A 21,343-nucleotide genomic window follows, 5' to 3' on the forward strand; every position below is an offset into this window, starting at 1 on the left:
GGGGGGTGGCAATGGGGAGCCCATGTGCTCCTACATTTGCTAACCTCTACCTGGGCTGGTGGGAGAGGGAGGTTGTCTTTAACGAGGAAATGGAACAATGGACCTCATCCATACTATTATGGATGAGGTTCATTGATGATGTTTTCATTTTGTGGAGAGGCACGAAGGAGGGGTTTGTGAATTTTGTTTCAAGACTAAATAGCAACTCTCTGGGTTTGTTTTTTACATCAGAGATTGATGAAAAACGACTCACCTTTCTGGATCTTATGATTGAGATTGACCCTTCGGGTCACATTGCAACTAAGGTGTTCCGTAAACCGACGGCCACGAATGCCCTCTTGAGATGGGAGAGTGGACACCCCCACCCGCTCAAGAAGGGCATCCCAAAGGGACAATATCTCAGGATGAGACGTAATTGTTCCCAATGGTCCGACTTCAAGGCCTCGGCTGATGACCTTAAAGTACGGTTTACAGATAAAGGTTATCCTAAATTAATTTTGAAGGAAGCTTATCAACATGCAGCAGCATGTAATAGAGAAGAACTGTTGCATCCTAGGAACAGAACATCTGAAGAGGCACAGATACGAATTATCGGTACTTTTGATACAGCAAGCAGGGAGATACGCAGGCTACTCACTGAAAATTGGGACATTCTGAAAACTGGGGGAAACATCAGGGACAAACTGGTTCATAGTGCCTTTACCAGCCCCAGAGATGCCACATGGCTGGGAACCAACAAACCTAAGGGCACCTATCAGTGTGGGAGCTGCGTTGCCTGCAGAGCTATCTTAAAAAGTACGAAATTCAGGAGCTCCATCACAGGACACGAATATGCGATCAAGTCCTTTATCAATTGTAGAACAGTTGGAGTGGTGTACTTAGCTACCTGTATCTGTGGTATTCAGTATACAGGCAAAACGAAACGTGAATTTAGGAGGCGTGTTGGCGAGCATCTCCTAAAAATCAAAAATTCAGGAGACACCCCGATAGCACAACATGTGGCCACTTGCCATCCTGGCAATTTGGACTGTTTTAAATTCCAAGGTATAGAACATGTTAGGCCACCACCGAGGGGAGGTGACATCGACACACTGTTGCTTAAAAAAGAGGCACAGTGGACATTTGTTCTAAATACTGTGAAACCTAACGGCCTCAATGACACAATCTCCTTTGCCGGTTTTATTGAATAACCTCTAGTTGCGGATATCACTCTCCATATTTTCTTTTAAACATCTGTTGAGTAGTGATACACTTGCCTTCTTGGGATCCTTCATGTCCGATATATATACTGTATATGCTGTACTGGATAATTCTGGTATTGGTTTTTATACATCTCCTTTCCAGTATTGCTGTCATTCTATTGTAATTTAATATGGGAGGTATGGGATCATCCTCCTGAAATAATTATAATATTGAAGAGATTCATATTGCTGGCTATGCATCTTTGTATTATTAATGTCCTCTGATGTTTATAAAACCTTAGCAATCTTTGCAGAACAAATATATTTCCTCCTTTCTGCTTTAACAATGCAGCAAAGAGAGAAGACATCCGTCATTGGCTTCTCCCCTCCCCCTATGGATGACGCGGAGGGGTGGGTGGAGCGGCAGCTTTCCCAGTCCCTTGCTGATGACGAGATGGGATGCGCGTCATCCGGTCGCGACGGGATAAACAATGCGCGGCCGGATGACGCGCTCTGCTCCGGATTGGGCATTGGGTAAGGTGGCCTCAAAGATGGGAGGTGTCTCCTCCATTTAAACAAGCCCGTGCTACGCGCGGGTCACGGCCATATTGCCGAAGGCTCTCTGCTGCACGCACGTCATCAGTGGCGTCCAGCACATTCTGTGAAAACACTTAGTTCATTAGTAACCGCTATCCCCAGTGTAAGGGGAATGATATCAAAACGGTGACAGTGAGCTTTATGTGTAATATAGGGCTACATGCATCACACCAACTGCATATAGTTCCTCATTTAGTCAGATGATCTCTGAGGCCTCTTGCTGCTCTGTAATGCACCCGGTGTGAGAGGGTGACATGCGGTGATAACAGAGGCTTCAGTTATTTGCTCCTGATGAACCAACTAACAGGTTGGACAAGAGAAACGCGTCGAGCAATCATTTTCTGTGGCAACAACTACAGACTGACTTGCTGACTGTAGAAGCCTACGGCCTGTTCCTACATTATTATCGATTGGGGTTTGGGCTATCCTAGTAGTGCTACCTGACACTGTGTGGTGTGCAGAGTCTCTCCTACTAGAGACCTGTCACATTCACCCACTGTTTCAATCAGGTGCCTCTGTATGGAAGCTACCTATACACCCCAGATAAATAAAGGAACACGCCATATATCATTGACTCCTTATATTTTGGAGCTCTAGTGGTAGGGATGATTATAGGGATCAGCATCATCAGTCTGAGATATCCCTTTTCACCCTACCAAGCCTAACGTGTTGCAGATAATTTTAATATATAATTTAATAAAAATAATTTTAACGTACTTTATTTAGGCAGTAAAAAGATACACTTTGAGCTAGTACGTAAACGCTATTGTGAATCACCAGTTAATAGGTGTTGTGTAGATTTTATTACTTTCCCTTATAACATGGTTATAAGGGAAAATAATGGCATTCTGAATACAGAATGCATGGTACAATAGGGCTGGAGGGGTTAAAAATAAATAATTAACTCAACTCATCCACTTGTTCACACAGCCTGGCTTGTCTTCTTTCTTCTTCTTTGAGGACCTAGGAGTAAAAGGTCCTTTGGTGACGTCACTGCGCTCATCACATGGTCCATTATCACTGTGATGGACCATGTGACGAGCGCAGTGACGTCACCAAAGGTCCTTTTCCTCCCAGGTCATCAAAGAAGAAAGACGACGAGCCGGGCTGTGCGAACAAGTTGGTGAGGAGAATTTAATTATAATTATTTTTTTTTTTTAACGCCTCCAGCCCTATTTTACTAAGCATTCTGTATTAAGAATGCTATTATTTTCCCTTATAACCATGTTATATGGGAAAATAATAATGATCGGGTCCCCATCCCGATCGTCACCTAGAAACCATGCGTGAAAATCGCACTGCATCCGCACTTGCTTGCGGATGCTTGCGATTTTCATGCAGCGCCATTCACTTCTATGGGGCCTGCGTTGCGTGAAAAACGCATAATAGAGCACGCTGCGATTTTCACGCAACGCACAAGTGATGCGTGAAAATCACTGCTCATGTGCACAGCCCCATAGAAATAAATGGGTCCGGATTCAGTGCGGGTGAAATGCGTTCACCTGACGCATTGCACCCGCGTGGAAAACTCGCCCATGTGCCTAAGAGTGCCACATGTGCTACTGTAGTATGACTAGTACATTAAGTAAAAAAACATCTAGGCCTTAGATCAGATTACTGTATACCCCAGATCACCAGTTTTGATGCATACTATCTTTGTGCTAAAATTTGTGAGTCTTTGCGATTAGGAAGGAGTGCGGCCACCCTCTGTTTAGCAGATTTGCTATAATTTTTGGCCAAAATAGCACACCAGAAATTGATACCTTCACCTGCTATGAGCAGGCATAGATTTACACTAGAAGATATTCCACAAAGGCAGACATGCGCTAAATTTATTAAGTGTTGTGCAAACTTGTAGCATGTCTTACTTCAACGGACTTTGGTTTAAGACTGGCATATGAAACGTCAATCTTAAGGCCCTATTAGACCAAATCATATTCAGCCCAATTCTGCATAGAATCATACCATTCACAATAGGACACTAGGTCCCAGCTTATCTACTCCTCCTCCTTGCAAAATGTTCTCTGCACTGTTCATATGCAGCGGTTACTGAGCATGCACACAACACATTCCCATAGAAGTCAATGTATAATTTGTAGACTTCAGTTATCTATGGTGCATGTGGCCGATTTAAAGCATATTTTGAAATGCTGTTAAAATGGTTTTCCAGGATTTTTATACTGATTACCTATCCTCTGGGTAGGTCATCAGTATCTGATCGGAGGGGTCCAGTGCCTGGGACCCCCGCCGATCACCTGTTTTGAGAAGACACAGGTGCTCTGAGCACCACAGTCTTATCTCTTATCACCAAGGACAGCGCCATACATTGTATAATGGCTGTGCTTGGTATTGCACTCAGTTCCAGTCACTTGAATGGGGCTTAGCTGCTCCTAGGGTATGTGACACATGAACGTGCCTTCTCATAACAGTTAATCAGCTGGGGTCGATTTTTTTCCTGTCACGAACTTAAAAAGTTGTAGTACATGGTGTGCGCCAAATTTATTAAGTTATCACTATTTAAACTAGGGGAATGTCTGATCCCCACCAATCGTGAGAATAAGGAGGCAGCAGTATTAGTTTAGGACTTCATACCCATGTAAGCTTTTTCCTGCACAGCAGAGCTCCTAGATGTGCCAGGGATTGCAGCCAGCCCCAGTCACTGCAGACCCTTCATTCTCGGGGTAAGGGTCCATGCACAGGTCCACAAAACCCCGGGCCCGGCCCCTCAATAGAAATGCCGGGTAATGCGGACAAGAATAGGACGTGTTCTATTTTTTTGTGGAGCTGTGGACCGAAAGTTCAGGGCCGCAGATTGGAAATGCGGACAGCACACAGTGTGCTGTCCGCATCTTTTCCATCCCAATTGAAAATTAATAGATCTGCACCCGTTTCGCATAATTGCGGAACGGCTCTGGACCCAAAGTGCAGACGTGTGAATGGACCTTATTGTGTAGCTATGACATATCCTGGGGATAAGCCATTACTTGATAGATATGTTAATACTCCATTGATGTCCAAATAAATAAATAAATAAATAAAAAAAATAAAAATAAAAATCAGAAGGAGGAAAGATTAAAATTATTTTCTTGGTCTTGAGAAGAAACACGATTAAACCTATATGTAAATAGCCTATACAAAAAAATATGGCAAAAAGCTGTTCCAGAAAAAAATACCAGAGGAGACAAGGCTTCGTTGCTGTAAGAACTGCAAATCTGTGGAGTAGTCTACATCAGGGTTCCCCAACTGCAGTCCTCAGGGCCCACTTGCCGGTCGGGATTTAGGAGTATCCCACAGAATGAATACCTGTGGTAAATCCTGATGTATGGACACTAATTATATCAGCTGCCCAATACTAAGAAAATCCTAAAAACCTGACTGGTAGGTGGGCCCTGAGGACTGGAGTCGAGGACCACTGGTCTACATCAAGATGTGGTCACAGCAGGAACAGGTGATCGTTTCAAGAAAGATTTACGTGATCTCAAAATAAAATAACATTGATTCTTATGTAAAGGTAGAGGATTCTAGTTTCCCACTTCCCTTCATCCTTATCCAATCCTTTGGGATGAAGTCCAGGAATGAAGTGCTGGACTTCATCCCTGTTTTCCATGGAGACACAGCCCGAGTGTCTACAACTGTCTCTGCACCCCAACTACTACTGCATATAGACTGGCTTTCCACAACATTCACGTTTTCAGCGGTGAGCACCCATTACCTCGATAGTCATGTCTTTTTTCCACCGTACTATGTGAGTACAAAGAGGACGTCAACAAGTGCCAATCTCCTACACTCCGTGTGAAGGCAGCCCTATTGTGCTTTATTTATGGGTGGATTTTTTGGCCCTTGACCAGAAATCTCTGATTAAACAAAATGTCCATTCAACGCCCTTTTGTATAAATCTTGATAAAAGATAACCTTTCATTAGATAACATGTATAATGGCCAGATCTTTTTCAAGCGACTGACAAAGAGAACTCCTTGGCAGACCAATGCTTGCCCTTGGAGTAGAAATAACTCAGATCTGCTCAGCAAAGTCTTGCGAGGAATGTCCCATGCTAGCACCCTGCTCGCCCTCCATACTGCAAGCAGTGCAGCTTCACATACTTCGTGACTCCACCAAGTCTATATTTACTACTGAATGCTTGGCATCTGCTGCTTCAGAAACTGCTGTGATATGGTTTCAGTCTTCAGGAGATGGCCCTCAGTGACCATATTACACAATGGCATCCTCATACACCGCCATACTATGTGACTTTACATTCCATGCTGAACGGAAAGGTGTCTCTAGTTATTCAGGAAGAGTAATGGTGTTTACTTAGGCTGCATTCTCACAGCTTCACTTTGCAGTTGGTGTAAGATTTATGTATTTCTTGCCAAAAACTGAAGTGGGTCCCATCAGAGAAAAGGAGTTAATCATTCCAGATACTTCACGGGCCTAGAGTACCGCCTGTGAAGGAGACCATTGAAGGGGTTGGCCACATTGTACATAAACCAGTACAAATGAGGTTGGATATATATTTATTAATATACAGGCTTCCAAAGATTTGCACCGTTTTTTTTCTCTTTCTGATGCTACACCCCCATGCCATCCATGTCTTCTCCCTGGATACCCCCACCATTCCAGTACTAAAAATAGCTGATGGAGGGGTACTTGACGCAACCCCATCCATGGAAACACACTACACCTAGTTTTCCGGGTTTTCCAGGAAGGAAACAAGTGCAGGAGGTGCTAATGGATGGGAGCACATCATGTGCCCCTCCATCAGCACTCGTGTTTAGGACTGGAGTGGTGTGGCTATCTGTAAAGACTGTCTTCTCGCATATGGTGTAATGGTGCTTCAGTAATTGGCACACGTGCAGTAGAACCCCGGAGCTGCTTAGCCCAGACAACCACCAGGGCCAGACTGGGAACTTAGAGTGGCCCTGGAAAAAAATAAAAATAAAAAAGTGGCCCAATTTTGTAGTGGCAGGGTCTGCAATACCATAATGTGGAACATAATACCACCCCAGCAGAGCAAAATATCGCAGTATTCACAAATTACATCACCCAAAAATGCCCCTCTGTGGTGGCCAGGCCCAGCTGTCATGTTCTGTCCTCCTAATCCAGTTGCCTCAGGATGACAATACAGTTGAATTCAGGAGTCAGAAGGGGAGAGTCAGATCATTACGTACCATGGCTGGCGGCCTTCAGGAGGGATAAGGAGGTCGTCTTGGCATCTGCCCATCTGGAAATTTCCCTCTAGGGTCTATGGCCAGTGCAGCCCGACGCATGCGTGAGAAGACAGGGCCAGGCGAGATTACATCACCCCTGCCTGGCCCAGTCACTCAAAACTGTGGAAGAGTGGTTTTTGGTATAACGATGATGCCCTTGTTGCACTAAGCAACTAATTATCATACCCCAAAATCTCTAATTTCTCAGGAATAATACACTGATCAGGATGAGGGAAAAAAAGAGTTTGAAGGAGGAGACCCGTGCATATCCATACATAGGTTGGTAAAATGGAGGAATTCAAAAACCCCGTCCCCTGGGAACGCCCCAACTCCACATGGAACCACCCACTTATGGGCGGTGGTATCAGGCCCACCCATTTTCTGCCTGAGACAGCCCAAATTTACCAGGACAGTTGGCACCTATGCACTTAGATTACTATGAAGGTATGTGGTTTCAGAATAGTTTTAAAAACTATTATACTAACCAAATGCACGTACAAATATTCTCTCAAAACCTCTCCTATTACTAGAAGTGCTGATTTTATTTCATCAAAATTGTAACATTGCTTCTAGAAGAGTGCAGGCCTCTGGCTATGACACCCATTGGTATATGTACGTATACTGTACGTACAGGCCCTCAAGATTTCTAATTTCCTCAATTTCTGTAACCCGGTTCTAATGAAGTATTGAGAACTACCAAAATTACTAAAAGGTGTGTCCACTTTAGACAAAACCTTATTCTTTAGAAGTGCTTCCTGACAATAAGCATATCCCAAAGTGTTCTGAGGTGGGGATCCGCAGCAACCAACAGGACAATCCAGTGCGCCGCCACAGGACAAATGAAGTATTACACCGTTCCAATTTAGTGCAGTCTGTCCATCATTAAAAAGGGGGTTATCTAGAAAGTGATAATCATGTCCTACCCTCAGAGGTCATCATTATCACATTGGCGGCAGCGGTCCAAATGAGTACAATGCAATAATATAAAAAAAATAATAATAATAATTTGCCCCAAAAGGTGTACATTTTGGCCATGTCAGGTGGCATTTGAGCTATGGAATGTATAATCACTACGCTAGGTGATGATGAACTATACTAGGGTATGACAGAAAACGCAGTTTATGGAATGGTTGTATTATTTATGGCATGAGGAGAATGAGTCCTTCAGCTCTCAAAGTGAAGATAAGTTCATTGCTTTGCATGGCAGATCACAAAACCTGCAGGAAGTTGAGTGATACTAGTTTAGGAGAGCCATGGCAGATAGTCACAGACTAGTATCTACTGAAATAACTTTGGTCCAGTAGAACCGCAGAAGGCAACGAGCTCTGATTGTTACGTCTATGGACACTAAAAGGAGGACATCTGTTTTGAAGCTAGTTATTCAATGTGGGTTTCTCTCATATACATAACTACTTTCAACCTTGGAAACAGTTTATTGCCACCCAGCCACTGACCTAACAGCATAGCTCTGTAACGTCATTTGAGATCCCACGATGGACTTACCCAAGTAACAGGATGCCAGCAGTATTCAGTGTAACTAAAGAGTAAAACTCTAGAAATGTTCAAGAAATAATACTGAGTGGATAATATTAATGGAAAGTGAAAAGTACTGACAATCGAGGCAAGACAGAAGAAAATAAAAAGTTTATCCAGGCATTGTTAAGTCACATATTACATTCAGTTTTATACCACAGGGCATATATAATCTGCAAGAAACAAGCTGGAAGCTAAATAGTCCATATAATGGCTTTAGTAGATGAGGCCATTCTGGATTAGGCTGGGTTCCCATCCGCATCATGATCTTCAGCACTGTTACGGTCAATGTGCATATGCTGGCTTTTGGCAGGACAAAAAAAAAAAAAAAAAGCTACATGCAGCATTTTTTGAGAGTCCAAAAGTCGGCATCATGATGGCTTTTGGCTGGATACTATTATAGTGAATGGAGTTACAGGAATGCATGTTGGTATCTGGCTATGTCACATACAGTGAACTCCAGGAGTTTGTTCCCCACCAGAAGAGGCTGCTGGAGTTCACAGCGCAGATGTACAAACTTAGAGACTCAAAGTGATTGCAGAAGTGAGGTGCAGGGCCCCCTTTTCCTACAGGGAACCTGGTCATACAGTTAAGGTAACAGCTGGCTCATCTGGCTGACAGCTATCCCTCTGCTCAGCCAAACACATATGTTCTGAACATGGAGAACGTCGCTACCAGACACCTCTGGCTGTGGGTTCTCTACCCTGAGAATGAACGTATCGTTCCCGACTCTACTTTCCCGTGAGATCTGCAGCTGGAGAACAGTTGGGAAACGTATGTACACATTAGATGGTCAGCTGTTTAAGGTCATAATCGAGGGGGGGGGGGGGGGTTTAGTCAACATTGTGTACGACCAGCTTTATTCTTCATTGCAGTCAGTGGAAGATATGGAAATAGCTGTTTTCACAAACATTTTTCACAGGCTGTTACTGCACCAAGACGAGAACATGGATATCGACTTCTACAAGGCACTTGACAGTAATCCTCCTTGTGCTGGCTGTTCTTTAGCGCACAGACAGCTTAACATTGATGTTCATGGCTGCCAACTCCGCCACAAAGTACCGGAAGACATAAGGCACAGAGATGACGTCAACTGCATCTGAACAGCCGCAGAGTGAGCAGTAGTGTTTGCGGTTCCGCATTGCCGACCAGGAAGGTGGAGGCTTCTCCAGGAAAGGGGATAGAAGGCTGCCGCAGGTTACACACACATGGGCCTCTGATCTATCAGAACAGTTAAAGAGTCTGTCATGAAGAAGGAAAGACGTTCCATGTGCCAGAAGGGCATCCCGTTCCATCTCTCCAAAACGAATACCTCCTTGTATGTTCCTGCCACCCACAGGTTGGTTGGTCACTCTGTCACGTGCCCCCGTTGTCCTGACTTGGAACTTGTCAGAAACCATGTGACGCAGACGCTGGTAGTAGACCACACCGATAAAAATATCCGCCTCAAGCTCGAGCCCACTAATACCACTGTACAATTTCTCTGTGCCATAGTAGTTATACCCGGCCGCCTTCAGCATTTCACCAAAATATTCCAGAGCAGAGTTTTCTTCAGAGAATGTGAATGGCGTGGCGTCATGGCACAAACCATGCAGGGCTGCCGATTTACCAGCCATGCTCTCAATCAACATCCCAATGGTCATTCTAGATGGGAAACCATGTGGGTTAAACAAGATGTCAGGAACCATCCCGGATTCCGTGAACGGCATATCCTCTGATGGCCACAGCCTGCTGAGAATGCCTTTCTGTCCATGTCGACTAGCAAATTTATCACCTATGGTGGGGTTACGTGGGATCCTCATAGTGATGCACACTGCCTTGAATTTTCCAATACCCAGGTCATTGCTGCAAGCTTTTATGTTGTCAATGACACAGCCCTCTTTATCCCTGAAAACAAATGACATGAGTGAAGAACAATCCTTTCAAGAGAGTGCCCAGTTCATCCTGGTACCACTGCTACCAATAAAAGACCTGAGCGCCATAAGAGCCAAATTCATACTTACTTGTAAAACACAACAAAGTTCTCTCCAGTGTTCTCATTCAGATAGCAATAGTAGGGGTCTCCAAACTGCAGCACGGCACCCACCGGGGGCAGACCATCATAGTCAAGTTTTCCCTTTACCCGTTCATCGTCCACTTTGATTCCAAACACAAAACTGTCGTCTCCGCTTTTAACTTTAGTCGACAGGTCTACAAAATCAGTTTTGTAAACACTCCCATGAGCAAATCCCCTCTCCCATGAAGCTTTATTCAAAATCTGCAAAGACAAATGTAGGAGTAGTCAGGTACTGGAGTAGATTACAACATGCAACTTTGGACCTGTTAAAGTAAATGATACAAGTCACACGACTTGGCGGTTTTCAAAACTATCCAAAGGGGTTATCCAGAAATTAATATCATCAATATCTGGATCTGCACTCCGCGAGAGCTGCAGCCTCTTCCTAGGCCATGTGATGTCACCGCACATCGGTCACATGGCCTAATTGCAACTCAGTCCCATTGAAGTCAATGGGGCTGAGCTGCGATACCAGACACAGACACTGTAAAATGTACTGCGCTGTGTTTAGAAAGCTGCCGGGAGCACCGCAGCTCCCTCGCAGATGTGATAATGATGGCCGATTCACATGCTGGTATTTTAACTGCCCATGGAAAAAAAGAAAAAAGAAAAAAAAAAAGACGTAAAAAAATTAATAAAAATATAGGACATGGCCGTTTTTATATACTAGCGGCCATTTTTTTTTTTTTACTCAATATGAAAGGACCTTAATTTGCGCAATTTACATTTCAGCCATGTACCATGCACTCTTTTCTAACAGATCCAGCACAGTAATGAATTAGTGAGAAGGAGCCATGCTACTATTCCCCATTGTCTGCTAAACTAAAGGAATAACTCCGGTCTGGGGAGTGTCCTGCTCATTGTTCTTACTATTTAATTGCGTGACATTTGCCGCCTGATGGTCCGGTAGTACAGGACAGCCACTTCACGGTCCCTTTATTCCTATGCCAAGTGCGTTGCCTGGACATCTCCTTCTCCCTGTACAAGTTGTTCTTACCCTTGTACCTTATTACAGCCTCAATGCCTACTTGTTGCCTTGGAACAGATACATCCAGGGAGAGTTTACCATGTACTACCGATGCAATAGTATAATGCTCCACATAAGGTAACAGTAATGCATACAAATCACTCACCATAGCATCCTCCATATCATATCCCGTGTATGAAATGACAGCCACAATAGCATTTGTTCCAATTGGATAGTTATCCATATCAAAATAATCATACATGGTGGGACGCACAAGAGGACTCTGGGGGGTTTGGAGGCGATAAAGTTTGTTGTCAGCGCGATCTTGAAAGGTTAGAAGAGGGAATCCCATAGTCTGTTTACCTGGAAAGAGGAGCAAAGCATCACATGTGGCTTTCCAAAAATGATATGAACAGGTAACACTCCTTTCTGGGGGTAGTTATACATTTTGTACAAGGTGGACAATCATGCATGTACCTACCCATCTGGCACTGGTACATGTTCCTGGGACTCTGGTTGTGATCAGAGAAAGGAATGAAGTTGGCCACGACACTCATTAAGTTGTGCGGAAAGAGCTCCTGGTGTGTGGTGACTCCAGGCACAATGTCACCCTCATATATTGCCACATTCAGGAAAACCTGGAATAGAGACAAAGATAAGGATCGATATAAATCAAACAGGTGTGGAAAAAATCCACGTGGGTAAAATATTCTATAGTGTGTCACATACTCAGATGCTTTGCCGAGGCCTTCAGAATGTGTCCGATTGTGTATTATCACTATTTAGTTTATTGCTGGTTAAAGAGGTTGTGTAGTTACAACAACTTATCCCCGATCCACCTGATAAGTGTCTGATCACCAGGGGTTCAATAGCGGAGACTCCGCCAATCACGAGAATGGGGGCCTGACTTCCTTGTTTCAATGGAGCTGCAGCCACGCATAAGGACAAAGTAGAGTACAAGTACACAGCTGTCTCAGGTAGACCCATGGAGCTGAATGGAGCAGAAGCACACAAGCATGTCCGCCACCCTATTCAACCAGGGGAACATGGGCCCCAGTTCTCGTCATCAGCGGGGGTCCCAGCAGTCGGTGCCCTGCCAATCCAACACTTACAACAACCTATCCGCAGGGTAGCAGATAACGGGAAACCTCTTTAAGGGCTCATGCACACTAACGTATGTCTTTTGCGGTCCGCAAAAAACAGATCAGCAAAAAACAGCTGGACCCTAATAAAACAGTACTATCCTTGTCCGTAATGCGGACAATAATAGGCCAAGTTCTATTTTTTGGCAGAACGGAAATACGGAAATGAAATGCACACAGTAACTTCCGTTTTTTTCTGTCCCGCAAAAAAAAACAACAGGACACAGAAAGAAAATACGTTTGTGTGCATGAGCCATAAGAGTGAGTATTGTGTAATCGTATTGTTCTACACTGGGGCACTGAGCAACTCCTGTTGGGCCCAGCACTATAAAGACCCGTAAGGACTCTGCTCCGTGTATGCATGACATAAATGAAGACTATGATCGCTTGCTTTATAGAGGTTTAAAATAAAGATATGCAAAAATCTGTTATATAATGAGTAGCTGGTAGACCCCTGAAGAGCATCCTGCATGGGGGTGAGTTGGTGTTTTTTCTTTTTTGTGTTCTACCGCCATATGTTTTCCTATATGATGCCTTTATCCAGATCAATGAAAGTATAAGACATTTCTCAAATAGCGTACCTGCTCAAATGGACCAATCAGCTCTTCTTTCCCTGTAGCCAAGTTCCTAACAGGACGAACCATCCTGCAGGGGGTGGTAAAAATATAAAGCCCAGGATAAAGACTTGCTTTTCCAGTAATTGGAATGAGGACTATCTCTGTCCAGGGTGGGATCTTCCTTTCCTGTGTTTCCTGTAAAACACAAGAACACAAAGATGTCATGTGTAACCGATCACTTGTAGTCCACATACAACTAGGATAACCGCTTATGCACATGGCCAGGGTGCGGTAATACATGGAGCGTATATTTAGTACCAAGAACACAGTTGGATCTACTGTGGAGGTGAGGAAACCCTTCTCAAAGCTGACCACAAATTGACACTAAATAAGCACGGGGCCATATTAATTATTGCAAGGACCCTCCTAAAATTTAAAGGGACTCTGTCACCAGTTTCTAACACCCCCTTTTATAACTATGGTTCTCTCCATGGTCCCCTTCTCATTACAAAGCTGTTGTTATAAGTTAAATCCGCCGTGTAGTTTTCATAAAAATCGCTTTTATCTAACCTGTCAATCTTCAGGATAAGGTGCCCAGGGCGTTTCTGATGGTCTGAATCTGCCGCTCTTCGCCGCCGCCGTTGGTGCCCAGCTCCTCCCATGATCCTTTCAGCGCCACCTCGATGTAATGCAATCCACCTCCGGCTCTCCTCAGTGCCCCCTCCTCCTTTTCAAAGATCTCGCGCGTGCGCACAGGCCTGTGCCTGATGCGCCCGTGCGGACGTTTAGATTCTGCCTCGTTGAGCGAAGTGGGGCCATGAGCAGGAAAATGAGGGTTTCCAAATATATTTTCTAAGCTCCTGTCACATGTGATCCACTTAGCTATCATTCCACCTTTTTCAAAGTCAAGATGTTCACCAGAAAAATAATTACCTTAAAGCTCCGGAGCGTGTTCACCAGATTTGGAGCCAAATCTTTCTCAACCCAGCCCACTAAAGCACCATCCAAGATGACCTGGTAGCAATCTGTAAAAGGTTTTCCAGGTATTCCATCAACTGGAGTGATACCTGGAAGAAGAATATAAAACACCATCTTAATTCAGATGGCCAGACTCCATCTTAAAAAGGTGGCTATGCGCAAAGTAGGTTCAATTATTCCCCCGACACAGCCAGACACATTTTAGTCCATTTTGGCCCTTACAGTTGTTAAAACTGGCCGTACACTGGGAAATAGAAGGGCGATCTGTCTGGGAACACTCTTTAAAGAACAATCTTTTATCCAGAAATTATCTTTCGATGAATGAATGTTTATTGGAACTGGTCAACAGTGAATGCTCCTACTAGATAACGGTGTTTGCAAAGTATTCTCTGCAGATTAGCTCACCTCAAGAAGGAAGAAAACTGTCCCTATAGTGCCACCTATAGGTAGCTATTCTGTAAGTCAATGTATGACCTATTATACAATCTTGAAACCTGACTATTACTAAAACCAGAGACACTGGATCTCCGCAAGTACATCCAGTACCACCTGAGAGTGACAAGACGTTCTGTGAAAGCAGAACTGCTGGGCTCATCTACAACATGAAAATACTGATCCAGAGCAGTGCCATGAAGATGTAGTAACCCCCCACCACTCGTTCTTACACAAAACAGTGTTTCTCCACGCTACTTATATTAATGATCTTTTCTCAGGATAGGTCATTAATATCCTATCAGTGATGGTCCATTACCCTGCACCCCCACGATCAGCTGTTCTCGGCAGCCTCCGGTGCTGGAACTAGCACTTTCAATGGAGCAAGGACCTTTCCGTTCATAGTGTAGTGGCCGTACAGGGTAACTGCAGCTCAAGTCTCATTCACTTCAGTGTACGGCCACTATACTTTGAACGGAGCTGTGCTTCCTGTTCCATTGAAATTGATAGTTCCAGCGCCAGAGGCTGCAGGAAACAGCTGATAGGTGGGGGTGTGGGGTGTTAGACCCTCACAGATAGAATAATGACCAGTCGGGAGGATAGCTCATCAATATCCGGAGCTTGAACAACCCCTTTAAGGGTTACAGCTATATCAAAACTCTAAGACTTGAGGACTATTTTTAAAGCAGTTGTGCCATCAAAGACTACCCTTTCCAGAATGTGGGCACCATGACAATCAGCTGATCGCCCCAAAGTCCTTCTCTGGGCAAGCCCAGCAAACAGACGATTTTGCTGGAGGAAACTGCTGACGGCCAAGCCAGATGGCTGCTACAGTGGGAATGTAGTAATAAACAGTCAGTTTAAGTACCAGAACAGGAGGGTCCCCCGAGCCGAGGACAACCATCTATGACATCTATATACCCCAATATACATTATCTTTAAAAAGGAGCAGTTTTCTAGTCCCATGAATATCTATTTGGGAAACTCCTAAGGGACTACCTCAGGTGTAATTAATGTAAAGAGCTGATCTTTGTGACCTTGCTTTCACTACAAGTGAAATTGGCACTTGAGAAGAAAACCATGATGATAACGGCACAGCACATTTATTCTGACTATACACCATAACACGTGGAGAAGGTGTCACACAGTACCTAGCGTGCAAAGCAGAACCAGCAGATGAGAATTGATGGAAGTCTGTGTCACAATCTCGCACATCACAGTCATGTGATTCATAAGACCACAGGGTTCGCCGTCGGGAGTGTGCACTGGGCACAGGAAACCCCAGGACTCTGGCAGAAGACGACGGACAGTAGTAGTCCTCATCTTGGCAAAGGAAGCCCCTCTGTGCACACAGCGGAAGTGAGAAAGGTAACGGACAAAATTCAACTTGTCGGCAACTACACACAGACCTGTAGACTGCAGGATGCCAAGACCTAAAACAAACCATGGGGTAGGAGAAAAAAATAAAAATCAATAAAACTTGCAGTATATAACATAAAAAAAGCCTACTGGTGTGAAGGAACACAATCCCCCTTGGACCAAGCTCTGGACTCACCAGTTTTGGACCGCATGTTTCCAGTAGCTAGCATGTATTCACATGGCGCTGTGATATCTGTGGTGCTACTGAAAATTCTCATCATGTTTTCGGTGCTCAGGGACAAGGCAGACTTCTGTGATTTCTTCTCTAAGGTAAGTTTGGCCCCTACCAGCCAGACCTCCATCTTTTCCTTTAACAGAATAAAAAAAAATGGTGTAAATTCATGAGAAATGTTTTTTATTTGACATTTATTTCAGGAGGTTCCCCAGCAGAGGATAGGTGTTCCTTAAGTAGACTTATACTATAGAAAACAGCTATAGAGGGTACACAGATTGCAGTGGCTCCCAAGACTTGGCGCGCCTTAGGGTGTCCTCTTAAAGTATTAAAAGGCATCTGTCAACCAGAAAACTTCTCAAACCAGGCACACTGCCTGTAGGGCTGCCTCTGCCCATTATATGCCTAGCTCTCTACCCTTAATCTGTTGCTGCAATTGTGAGAAAAACACTTTTTAATACTTATGGCAAATTAGTCTTAAGTGTCCTGAGCCGCTGTGCACCCTTGCTCCTGCACTCCCCCTTTACATTTGATTGACAGAGCCAGGTGAGATGAAGCAATACCAATTAAGTGAAAGAATGAGTGGCTAGGATAGGAAAGCGGAAAGAGGTAGGGTGCACACCGTGGTTCGCAAGTGCACTTTGTTACCTTTAAGAACTAATTTGCATAAGCATTAAAATGTGTTTCTGGTGACAGATCAGGGAGAGAGAGGTAGGCATCCAATTAGCAGAGGTAGCCCTACCAGGAATCGGGCGTGATTTGATAGCTTCCATGGGTACAGCTGCCCTCTATGACTGGCACATTGTGGGTGGTGGCCTTGTTACAAATTTTGCACTTGATCTCAAGAAATGGATTTTTACAAACGTACCTTTAAAAACATAAGGAACAGCTGTCCTGGAGTCAGAACCTCATGATTCATTAGACTGTCAGGATTCTCCTCCATGCACTCGTCTTTGGCGAAGGCAAAAAGTTTCCTCGTCACATAGCAGAGCATATAGAATTTCTCCAGGTTGGTTTTAAGGTGTATGCAAATGCACTGTCTGCAAATGAATGAAAAGAGGTTAATGAGAGTGCGATAGTACGAAATCTCAATGTCAGTCCTCGGTTTAAATCACTTTTTATTAGGCCTCATGCACATGAACGTTGTTTGGGTCAGCATTTTTTGTGGCTTGGATGTGGACCCATTCACTTCAACGGGGCTGCAAAAGATGCGGACAGCACAATGTGTGCAGTCCGCATCCGTACCTCCATTCCACAGCCCCGCAAAAAAAAAAACAAAAAAAAAAAAACAACACATGGAAAATGTCCTATTTTTGTCTGCATCACGGACAGGATTAGTCTATTGAGGGCCAGACCCTCCGTTCTGCAAAAGGTGGAACGCACATGGCCGGTATCCGTGTTTTGCAGATCCACAACTTTCAAAACACGGTATGGCTGTGTGCATGAGGCCGTACTAGATTTACAGTATATTTCAGAAAAGGAATGAATGACTAGGGATGAGCAAATTTCTTATTTTGAAGTTTGTGTCCACTATTCATTCCGTCATAATATAAGTCTATGGCCTGCATGGAAAGGACTCCAACATAACGTAAACCGGACGCATCTGTTACGCAGGCCATAGACTTCTATTATGACGGAATGAATAACCGAAAGCCTCTAAAGGCAGTCCGTCATGAAATTGCGTTATGGTCCGTGGTAACAGAATCCATAACGCACTTCAGTAAATACCACAACGCGAACCCGCACACGAACTTCAAAATATGAAGTTAGCTCATCCCTAATACTGACTTCCATTACTTACTAAGTGGTGGCATATCACTAAGGTGGCGATGACTTTGTCATCAGTGAAGTCTGTCCTCTGGGACCCCCCACCGATCAGGAGAATAAAGACTAGACAACAGCTCTGGTTCCACCATTTTCCCATGTATCTGCAATTCAGCTCTGTTCAAGTGAAATGGGTTGCTCTGCGCAGGAGGTGGCCAGGAGCATGGACGTACAGGAAAGAGGATGCAATGCTAAATCAGCACAGCACCTACTTTATTCTCGGGATCATGGGGTCCAAAAGGTCAGAACCCCCACGATTTAAAAAATAGCCTATCCTAGCAATCACTCTACAAGAGGGAAACACCCAGTTAAAGGGGATATCCATTATTTAACAATAGATAACCGATCCTTAGGATAGGCCTTCAATATGAGATTGGTGGAGGTCTGACACCCCATTGATCAGCCGTTTTTCAGTAGCTCAGTGGCTAGAGAGGAAGAGAGAGATCAGCAAATCGATTCTAACAAATCAAATACGTTCAAAAATCTGCCTCCTTGAGCACCGATGGGCTGGCCCGGCTGCTCAAGAGACTGCTCCTTGATTGGGTGGGACGAGCACCTCCCCTCAGCCCAGTCAATCTCATGCCTGCGCTGTTGCTCCACTTCCAGGTGTACCCAGATGTCAGTGGAGCATGCACAGTTGGCATCTATGCCGCTCAAGTAGCAGCAGCAGCAGATCCTTCGCTCTTGGGCGCTAAGGCACATAAGCAAGATTGAGAGGGCCAGGGGGAGTGTCGTTACTGAAGGCGGCTGATTTTTGAATGAATTGATTTGTTTTGAATCTATGTACTCTTCCCTAGCAGTGATGGTCAGATCGCAGTATTCGCCAGCGAACACATGCGGGCTGCCATCTTTGGTAAGGTAGACTCACCCGTCTGGCGATGCACAGGTAAGCCCTTACCTGTGCCGGGAGCCGGTCTGAAATCAAATGCAGTCACCGGGAGCAGGCAGGTCCGAGAACAGCCGTCGGGGACCTTCAACGGGCTGTTCTCGGAACTGCCTGCTCCCGGTGACTGCATTTGATTTCAGACCAACTCCCGACACAGGTAAGGGCTTACCTCTGCATTGCCGGACGAGTGAGTCTACCTTACTAAAGAGGTCAGCCCACATGTGTTCGCTGGCGAACACTGCGAGCTGACCATCACTGATCCCTAGTGCTGGTCTCAATGAAGTGAATGGAACAACCACCTCGGTCCACTACACAATGGACAAAGCTTTGTATTTCCACCATTGCAGCTACTCCTGGGCTGCTGATTGCTGATACTGATGACCTATCCTAAGGCATGACTACAAATTGCAGATGTTTAAAAAGGTAAGATTTTTCGAATGATTGTCTTTTTATTGGCACAAACGCTCAACAGTGGCGGTAATGGCAAAAAAACATAAAAATACTCATCATCATGACCTACTCTAGAAGAAACTCTCCCACTTGCTCATCTGTATACCACTCTGGGAGCCAAAACTTTACTCGGAAACGCTCCCCTAGATATTTGAGAACTTGTTTTTGGGTCCGACACTCCTCATTCATCACGACTCGTAGCATCTGGGTGATGCAGTCTCTATAGAAGGAATTGTCCTCTTTCCCCTTGATCAGCTCATTGAAAATCTGAAAGTCTGAAAAACTAACCAATGCCTGTGAGGATGACAAGAAGGATCAATACTCGTTAGTTTATATATATATATATATATATATATATATATATATATATATATATATATATATATATATATATATATATACACACATATATACATACACACACACATACATATACATACACACACACACATATATATATATACACATTGAGAAAATAATTCACATTTGGTATAGACACACTGGCAGCGAGTTCATCCTGACCATGTGGTTACTACTAGGGATGAGCGAACTCGAACTGTATAGTTCGGGTTCGTACCGAATTTTGGGGTGTCCGTGACACGGACCCAAACATTTTCGTAAAAGTCCGAATTCGGTGTTCATCGCTTTCTTGGCGCTTTTGTGACGCTTTTTGAAAGGCTGCAAAGCAGCCAATCAACAAGCATCATACTACTTGCCCCAAGAGGCCGTCACAGCCATGCCTACTATTGGCATGGCTGTAATTGGCCAGAGCACCATGTGACCCAGCCTCTATTTAAGCTGGAGTCACATAGCGCCGCCCGTCACTCTGCTCCGATTAGCGTAGGGAGAGGTTGCGGCTGCGACAGTAGGGCGAGATTAGGCAGATTAACTCCTCCAAAGCACTTGATTAATTGATCGATCTGCAGCTGTGCATCATTGAGCTGCTGAAATTCAATTGCTCACTGTTTTTAGGCTGCCCAGACCGTTTGTCAGTCACTTTTTTCTGGGGTGATCGGCGGCCATTTTGTGTCTTGTGGTGCGCCAGCACAAGCTGCGACCAAGTGCATTTAACCCTCAATGGTGTGGTTGTTTTTTGGCTAAAGCCTACATCAGGGTGAAGCTGTCACACCAAGTGCATTTAACCAGCAATAGTCTGTTTATTTTTTGGCCATATACTACATCAGGGGCAAGCTGCGCCCGTCACCAAGTGCATTTAACCCTCAGTAGTGTGGTTGGTCAAGCTATCACACCAAGTGCATTTAACCAGCAATAGTCTGTTCATTTTTTGGCCATATACTAAATCAGGGGCAAGCTGCGCCCCCGTCACCAAGTGCATTTAACCAGCAATAGTCTGTTCATTTTTTGGCCATATACTACATCAGGGGCAAGCTGCGCCCGTCACCAAGTGCATTTTTTTTTAAACATTCTCTTTTTATTAACGTAGACATCAATAAAGTACATTATCTCGTGTACTTTGACAATGTAGGAAAAAGGCATGACCAGTGCAACTGGTCTAAATAGCAGATTAGAGCATATCACAAGTATTACCTCAATCAAAAAGACAGCAAGTGGTACACAGACCTGACTTATCATGCATTGTGATATAGCAGGATCTAAACATAAAATTTCCTTCTTGGAAAGAACATAAAATAAAAACACATACCAAAAACAATGGATCATGAACATAATCCTAAGACAAAACCCAAAAAGTCGAGTTGGTTCACCTCTAAGATCTGATCAGCTGTGTTCTGGAGTCTATACACCAGCAAGTGTATGTTTTAGCCCCATTCATCCACCACATCACCATAGCACACGTTCAGACAAACCCTATCCATATACTCAGATTGGTTCCCCTCAGAATTGAAAGGTCTCTGATCTCCAAATACTCTTGGCTGGGGGTAACTCAAGCTCTCTGTTCCTGCTGGGTAGACATATGTGACAA

At 44.3% G+C, this 21,343-nt stretch overlaps 1 protein-coding gene across 1 annotated transcript in view; it reads right to left on the reverse strand.

Annotated features, from left to right (window-relative positions):
• Positions 1-8,614: 8,614 nt before the first annotated feature.
• The window catches only part of POLR1B (RNA polymerase I subunit B), a 36,374-nt gene continuing 23,645 nt past the window's right edge, over positions 8,615-21,343 (reverse strand). The window contains exons 6-15 of the mRNA XM_044289564.1: positions 19,472-19,695; positions 17,110-17,281; positions 16,206-16,377; positions 15,802-16,083; positions 14,174-14,307; positions 13,265-13,435; positions 12,023-12,179; positions 11,708-11,904; positions 10,522-10,775; positions 8,615-10,405 (exon numbers count right to left, since the gene is read on the reverse strand). Of these exons, the coding sequence (XP_044145499.1) occupies positions 9,523-10,405; positions 10,522-10,775; positions 11,708-11,904; positions 12,023-12,179; positions 13,265-13,435; positions 14,174-14,307; positions 15,802-16,083; positions 16,206-16,377; positions 17,110-17,281; positions 19,472-19,695 (2,646 nt within the window). The 3' untranslated portion in view covers positions 8,615-9,522. The remainder of the gene's footprint in view (positions 10,406-10,521; positions 10,776-11,707; positions 11,905-12,022; positions 12,180-13,264; positions 13,436-14,173; positions 14,308-15,801; positions 16,084-16,205; positions 16,378-17,109; positions 17,282-19,471; positions 19,696-21,343) is intronic.

The sequence above is a fragment of the Bufo gargarizans genome, chromosome 4 (assembly GCF_014858855.1).
Source record: "Bufo gargarizans isolate SCDJY-AF-19 chromosome 4, ASM1485885v1, whole genome shotgun sequence".
In the NCBI taxonomy this organism is placed as follows: Eukaryota; Metazoa; Chordata; class Amphibia; order Anura; family Bufonidae; genus Bufo; species Bufo gargarizans.